The sequence below is a fragment of the Oreochromis aureus genome, linkage group 3, assembly GCF_013358895.1.
Source record: "Oreochromis aureus strain Israel breed Guangdong linkage group 3, ZZ_aureus, whole genome shotgun sequence".
Lineage (NCBI taxonomy): Eukaryota > Metazoa > Chordata > Actinopteri > Cichliformes > Cichlidae > Oreochromis > Oreochromis aureus.
In genome coordinates, this window is record NC_052944.1 from 122,325,751 (window position 1) to 122,333,928 (window position 8,178).

Below are 8,178 nucleotides of genomic sequence, written 5' to 3' on the forward strand. Positions count from 1 at the left end.
GGAAGTGCATTCCAAAGTCTCGGGGCAGAACAACTAAAGGCTCTGAGTCCCATGGTAGTCAGGCGAGCAGGTGGAACTGACAGAAGGGAAGCTGAAGAAGAGCGGAGTGTACGAAGGGGTGAGTATGTATGGAGAAGATCGGATAGATATGGAGGAGCGAGGTTATGAAGCGCTTTGAAAGTGAGAAGCAAGATCTTGAAATTGACACGGAGGTGAACTGGGAGCCAATGGAGCTGTTTAAGAACAGGTGTTATATGTTCAGTGGATCTGGTTCTGGAAATAATACGAGCAGCTGTATTTTGAACCAACTGCAGTTTATGGAGGATTTATGAGGTAGACCATAGAGAGAGAGAGTTACAGTAATCCAGACGAGATGTGACAAGAGCATTGACAAGTATGGCGGTACTGTGTGGTGTGAGTGAGGGACGAAGACGGTTAATATTACGGAGATGAAAGTAGGAAGACCGAGTGATATTATTTATATGTGCTGTGAAGGACAGAGTGCTATCGAGAATGACACCAAGACTCTTAACCTGGGGGGAGGGTGTGACAACAGAGTTATCAATGGATAATGAAAGACTGGTTGGAACTGTAGTCAGTTTTGATCTGGTGCCTATTAAAATGAATTCTGTTTTATTGCCATTAAGTTTAAGAAAGTTGTGCGTAAACCAGACCTTGATTTCACTTAAACAGTCAGAAATGGATGTAGGTGGGAGAGTAGCTGTGGGCTTGGAGGATAGGTAGAGCTGGGTGTCATCTGCGTAGCAGTGAAACTGGATGTTATGCTTCCTAAAAATATGTTTTTCCCATAATCCAGATTAAACATATAATCTGCTGTATAATATACTAAATAGTAGATATGATAAGACTATGATTTACATGCTGTCTCATGTTTTACAGATCAAAGATGGAGGCATCTGTTCAGGAGCAGCTGCTGAACATGTTGGATAATTTGGGAGAAGAGGAGCTGGAACGTTTCCGCTTTTACCTACAGAATGGACCTGGAGGTCATTTCACAACCATCAAAAAGAGCCGACTAGAGAAAGCAAGCAGAATGAGAACAGTGGATCTTATGGTGGAGACATACACTACTGACCATGTGATGGATGTGGTGAAGTGGATTTTAGAGAAGATTAAAAAAGGTCAGTCAGACGAAAAAATAAACATTAAACAGTCAGTACAGTATGCAGACACGACATTAACACATTCATAAAATAAACTGTGACAATCTGTTTTAGGCTAAGTTTTAATTTTGTCTTTTCTCCTCAAATAATTTAGCACAAATGTTATATTTACATTATTTTGAAGCCATGCAGGTTTTTATTTTTTAAAAGACGAGCTCATGATTCAAGGCGCACTTTCCTCCAGCAGGCAGTCCCTCTGAACTGGAAGCTTCATTGTGTTTATCAGAAGGTAAGACTTCTGATCTGTTTGTCTGTAGACTTTGATAAGGCAGAAACAAATGAAGCATGAGCAATGACCAATGACCAGTGACCAATCAGAGCTCTGTTAGTTCCACATGGCATTTCGGTAGTGTCAGCAGTATGCCTAAAGTGTGAGCTCTAATGAGTGAACATGTGTTTGGTCATCTTCATCATCTCTAACTTTATGCCACTGTATGCAACAGAAGTAACCTAAATATTGATATTCTTTAGTCACATCAAGTCAAAAAACAGAAGACACACAGTTACAGAGCTTTAGGTGATGTTTGAGGGTGAATTGAATGTTTGGAATTTCTGAAAAATGTATTAAAATGTGACACCCCCCGATCCTGAGTCCTTCTTATGCAGCATAAAGAATTTCAGGCTTTCATCTTTTATAGTATTCATGTTTAAACATTGCCTCTAATTTCATTGTGAAAAAAAGAAACCGCCTGGAGATCAACTGTCTCTTTTTCAAAAGACTTGAAAGAATTTCATATACCTAAATTTGGATGCACATCCACATTTTGTAGCATTTTTTCTTCATGGAAATCAGAGATGGTTGAGTAAAAGGCCTAATTTGATGTGAGATGAAATGACTCAAATGTCTGAAAAAATTTAAGATAAAGTTATCACAAAGATGCAAAAAGATAAATAATTAAAAGAACGTCTTGACACTTTTTAAACTAAGTAATAAACTTATTTGCTGTTTTTAATTCAGTGGTTCTTCAAAAGTGTTGGTGTAAACTTAAATCTAAGCTGAAGAAGTTCCAGTGTGTGTTTGAGGGCATCGCTAAAGCAGGAAACCCAACCCTTCTGAATCAGATCTACACAGAGCTCTACATCACAGAGGGAGGGACTGCAGAGGTCAATGATGAACATGAGGTCAGACAGATTGAAACAGCATCCAGGAAACCAGACAGACCAGAAACAACAATCAGACAAGAAGACATCTTTAAAGCCTCACCTGGAAGAGATGAACCAATCAGAACAGTGCTGACAAAGGGAGTGGCTGGCATTGGGAAAACAGTCTTAACACAGAAATACACCCTGGACTGGGCTGAAGACAAAGCCAACCAGGACATCCAGTTCATGTTTCCATTCACTTTCAGAGAGCTGAATGTGCTGAAAGAGGAAAAGTTCAGCTTGGTGGAACTTGTTCATCACTTCTTTACTGAAACCAAAGAAGCAGGAATCTGCAGCTTTGAAGACTTCCAGGTTGTGTTCATCTTTGATGGTCTGGATGAGTGTCGACTTCCTCTGGACTTCCACAAAACTACAATCCTAACTGACCCTAGAAAGTCCACCTCAGTGGATGTGCTGCTGATAAACCTCATCAGGGGGAAACTGCTTCCCTCTGCTCACCTCTGGATAACCACACGACCTGCAGCAGCCAGTCAGATCCCTCCTGACTGTGTTGGCATGGTGACAGAGGTCAGAGGGTTCACTGACCCACAGAAGGAGGAGTACTTCAGGAAGAGATTCAGAGATGAGGAGCAGGCCAGCAGGATCATCTCCACATCAAGACATCACGAAGCCTCCACATCATGTGCCACATCCCAGTCTTCTGCTGGATCACTGCTACAGTTCTGGAGGATGTGCTGGAAACCAGAGAGGGAGGACAGCTGCCCAAGACCCTGACTGAGATGTACATCCACTTCCTGGTGGTTCAGGCCAAAGTGAAGAAGGTCAAGTATGATGGAGGAGCTGAGACAGATCCACACTGGAGTCCAGAGAGCAGGAAGATGATGGAGTCTCTGGGAAAACTGGCTTTTGATCAGCTGCAGAAAGGAAACCTGATCTTCTATGAATCAGACCTGACAGAGTGTGGCATCGATATCAGAGCAGCCTCAGTGTACTCAGGAGTGTTCACACAGATCTTTAAAGAGGAGAGAGGACTGTACCAGGACAAGGTGTTCTGCTTCATCCATCTGAGTGTTCAGGAGTTTCTGGCTGCTCTTCATGTCCATCTGACCTTCATCAACTCTGGAATAGATCTGCTGGAACAACAACAAATAATCTTCCCGTGGTCTAAATTATTTAATACACGGAAAATATACTCTCTCCACCAGAGTGCTGTGAACAAGGCCTTACAGAGTCCAAATGGACACCTGGACTTGGTCCTCCGCTTCCTCCTGGGTCTTTCACTGCAGACCAATCAGACTCTCCTACGAGGTCTGCTGACACAGAAAGGAAGTAGCTCACAGACCAATCGCAAAACAGTCCAGTACATCAAGGAGAAGCTCAGTGAGAATCTGTCTGGAGAGAAAAGCATCAATCTGTTCCACTGTCTGAATGAACTCAATGATCGTTCTCTACTGGAGGAGATCCAGCAGTCCCTGAGATCAGGAAGTCTCTCCACAGATAAACTGTCTCCTGCTGAGTGGTCAGCTCTGGTCTTCATCTTACTGTCATCAGAAGAAGATCTGGATGTGTTTGACCTGAAGAAATACTCTGCTTCAGACGAGGCTCTTCTGAGGCTGCTGCCAGTGGTCAAAGCCTCCAACAAAGCTTTGTAAGGAAATATGTGTTTGTACCATTGAATTTATTAATTGGTAGTACTTACTGTCAAATAGTATTCACAGAAAGTCCTTGTCTTCTCCTTTATTTCTGGCTTTTTTTTGTTTTTTGTTTTTTCTTGTTTTTGTAACACTTAAATGTTTCAGATCATGAAAGAAATTTTAATATTGGACAAAGCCAAGTAAATACAAAATACAGTTTTTAAATTATGATTTACTTGAGCTTTGAAAGCTTTCAAAACCTACCTGCTCCTATTTGAAACAGTAAATCTCCTTAAACCTAATAAGTGGTTAATAACTGTTTTTTCCACCCCTAACAGGAAGAACTAAGAGAGGGGACATCCTAAAACTATAAAGGAATCTTTCACATCACTGTGGAGGATATTTAAAAAGTCTTTGCACATAAAGAAAAATCTTTGCGATTATTACTCCGTCACTCCAACTCCGTCGTCATTTTGCAGCAACATTGCCGTGTGCTGGGGCCGTCCTTCTTTCGGAGTCTTTTTATACAGTTGTTTAAAACTTTAGTTAGAGAACTCAGAGACGTTTTGCCAAAGAAAACACAACATCCAGATGAGTAGAGTCAATTTTCGGGGATTTTCTTACCTGGATGATTGAGCATGCATCAAGATATTTCATTTCAGTGGTTATGCTTTTCTCTGTTCTTTATTTCTAGATTGAATGATTTTTTCCTGTCAGACAAAGGCTGTGAAGCTCTGTCCTCAGTTCTCAGCTCCAAGTCCTCTAGTCTGAGAGACCTGGACCTGAGTAACAACAACCTACAAGATTCAGGAGTGAAACTTCTGTCTGCTGCCCTGCAGAGTCCACAGTGTACACTGGAAACTCTGAGGTCAGATTAAAGTCTTATTTGTCATTACATATTTAATTCATAGTTACAAAAGGTCAGAATCATCCATTTGTAGATGTGTCTTACTGTTTGTCATTGTTTATAAGTCACAGTAAAGTGCCATGTTTTTGATGTGTTTAAAATAAGGTGATAGCAGTTCTAGCCAGTAAATCAACATTGCATGTTGCCAAATCTAGTAACTCCTTACTGCACATCAATATACTTTAATTTCGGTGTGTTTGTCTTCATGTTGTTCTTTTTTTAGACTGGGTATCTGTAACCTGTCACAAAGAAGCTGTGAAATTCTTTCTTCAGTTCTCAGCTCCCAATCCTCTAGCCTAAAAGTGTTGGACCTGACTAACAATGACCTGGATCATTCAAGACTAAAGCTACTGTCAGCTGCACTGGAGAGTCCACATTGTACTCTACAAAGTATCAGGTCAGGATTCAGTCTTTTCCACTCTGCGTTATTTAGAATCTGTATTAAATTACTGATAAAATAGTAAAACACTGTATGTACATTTCATTTACCTTTTGGTAGAATTATCAGACTGAATTACTGTTCGTAATTTTCAGAAAATTCATAACTTTTTATTAAAGGAGTCTCATGAGACTGAACAAAATCTTGTATTTCTTTTAGATCAAGTTATGTCCTTCCTTCCTGTGATCAATATTGATAAAATTTTAAAATAATTTAAAATATCTTTTCCCATAGTGTTTTTAAAAGACTGAGTGACATACTTATAACTTCTAGGTTGGATTCAAATTATCTATCAGGTTGTATAAAAACTGCCTGAAAAACCTTCAGTTGATCCAAAATGCTGCAGTGAGAGTACTAACAGGGACCTCTCCTTTAGAGCTCCCTGGTAATCAGAATCAAAGTTAAAATGTTTTTTATACAAAGTCCTGAATTTTCAGGCCACGTCATAAGTTATAGACCTTATAGTTGCATATAATTCTATAGGATCTGTATAGACTCTCAAACTGCATCCTTAAGGTGCCAATAAACCCTATGGATTGGTCACTTGATGCTGCAATAATATCATTAGAGTCACATGCTACTTGAGCCATCTTTTTATATCGGTTGTTGCTTTATAAAGCTAACTTGAATTGAATGGATGAAATGAATGATATCATTGTATCAGGGTTCCTGGGTCTTTGACCCAGCGTTTTCAGTTCATGTTCACTAATTTTTTTTCACATGTTCCATTTCCTATTTCATTATGTTCAGCTGTGTACACAACATCATTAGCCTTTGTATTTAAGTCCTCTTTTTCCTCTGTTCATGGTCTTGTCATTGATGTCCTGCTTTTGGGTCCTCTCTTCCTCTAATCCACACACGAAGCCCTGACACACTGTCTCTGAAAAAAAAAAAGGCAAAACAAAGACAAACCTTCAGTGAATTGTTCACGGATGGATTGTTTTGTGTATTTACAGTCTGTCAGGCTGTCTGATCACAGAGGAAGTGTGTATGTTTCTGGCCTCAGCTCTGAGCTCCAACCCGTCCCATCTGAAAGAGTTGGACCTGAGCTACAATCATCCAGGAGACTCAGGACTGAAGCTGCTGTCGGCTGGACTGAAGGATCCAGGCTGGAAACTGGACACTCTCAGGTACGGAGAGAATGTCTGATAGAGGGGAATAAGCTGGAAACATTTTCTGTCTCCTTCACTCACTTCCTGTATTCTTCATGCATTAGTCTAGCTGAATAATAAATAGACATTCTCCTAGAAGATGTTTTTCAGGATAAATAATGATAACTGACTTTTGCTCACCATTTATACTCCATTTGTTTAGATATTTGTATGTTTAATGGTGCAGTCAATTTGAATTAGTACTGCTGATCTACAGCTGGATTTTAAATCACAGATTTAACAGTTTAGGGATGTAGGGTGAGTTAATTACTCTTGTACTTATTTTAATTCACAAAAACAGCTATCATTCCCCTGTCAGGTCCTACTACTGTCCGATTTAACTGTCAAATTTAACTGTCCAATTTCTGTGTCTATTCAGATATTCATCTGATTTGAATCAGATTGAAAGGGAGGAAAAGGAGTTTTTTGCCAATCATATTCATTTAAAATGATGCTCCAAAGTGAGGATGTCTGATTTTGTTAAATATCTGTTACCTTCACTCCTTATTCCCATCTCTGGTGGGAGGGGCTAAGGGCATATATCTCATTATATAGCAGAACAGTATTTTGTGAAAAATATATTTCTTTATCTGAGACTGTTTCAGATTCAATCAAACTATGAATTCGGAGACATAAGACATATTTATATTAGCTTAAAACATCCACTTAAAACTGTTAACTGAACTTTGTCAAAAGAAAAAAATATATATATAATCAGAACAGTGGGAGAAGCTGAAAACTACAGGGAGATGTTCTCTGTAAAATTTCTGTAAGGCAAGCAGCCCTGCGTTTCTACAGTTCCTCAGAGGCAAAGGTCCAAATGTGCTCTAAAAGGCCAATACACACTATAAAATAATGATTTTCTACTTCGCAGTTTGTCTCCATTCAATTGCCAGTAATGTGAAAATAACTCAGACTGGAAGTGATCTTAATGACAAATAAATTTTCAGACTTCCAGCAGAGGGGCAGTACAGTGGCATAGTGGATAGCACTGTTGCCCCATAGCAATAAGGTCCTGAGTTCAATTCCAGCATTAGGCTGGAGGTCAGAGGTCATACAACCACCACGACACCAAGAGCTGGCAGCAAAGGCAGAGACATGTCCTTTCCAGCTACTGACAGATCCAAGATCAATCCAAGTCATCAGCAGTTGATCCATGTTTGCGTTTTTGAAAATGTTGGACTGTTCCTTTATCAGTGTGTAACTGTGTGTGTGTGAGAGCCATGTAATGTCCATGTGTGCATGCTGACTGCTCTGACCCCTCCTTTCAGGGTGGAGCCTGCTGGAGTCCGATGGTTGAGACCAGGTCTGAGGAAGTGTAAGTGTGTTTTTAATGGGATTCATGAAAACAAAGCTGCACACATTCAACCATCTTCATCATGTCAGGAGTCATCACCAAAGTGTCAATCAATGAACAGATGATGGATCAATAACTGCAGCTGGATTGTGTTTGTTCTCTCCATCAGATTCCTGTCAACTCACAATCGACACAAACACAGTGAACACAAAGCTCCAACTGTCTGACAACAACAGGAAGGTGACACGTGTGGAGGAGGTTCAGTCATATCCTGATCATCCAGACAGATTTGATGGTTGTGAACAGCTGCTGTGTAGAAATGGTCTGACTGGTCGCTGTTACTGGGAGGTCGAGTGGAGAGGAGACGTTTATATATCAGTGAGTTACAGAAGAATCAGAAGGAAAGGAAAAAGTGGCTGTGAGTTTGGATGGAATGATCAGTCCTGGAGTCTGTACTGCACT

The 8,178-nt window shown here is 40.2% G+C and overlaps 1 protein-coding gene across 1 annotated transcript; it reads left to right on the forward strand.

Moving 5' to 3' along the window:
• Positions 1 to 699: 699 nt before the first annotated feature.
• LOC120435229 (NACHT, LRR and PYD domains-containing protein 3-like) lies at positions 700 to 6,815 on the forward strand. The gene is made up of 6 exons (XM_039604347.1): positions 700 to 740; positions 901 to 1,146; positions 3,901 to 3,936; positions 4,617 to 4,790; positions 5,053 to 5,207; positions 6,799 to 6,815. The coding sequence occupies exons 1-6, from the start codon at positions 700 to 702 to the stop codon at positions 6,813 to 6,815; spliced, it is 669 nt and encodes a 222-aa protein (XP_039460281.1).
• The last annotated feature ends 1,363 nt before the right edge of the window (positions 6,816 to 8,178 follow it).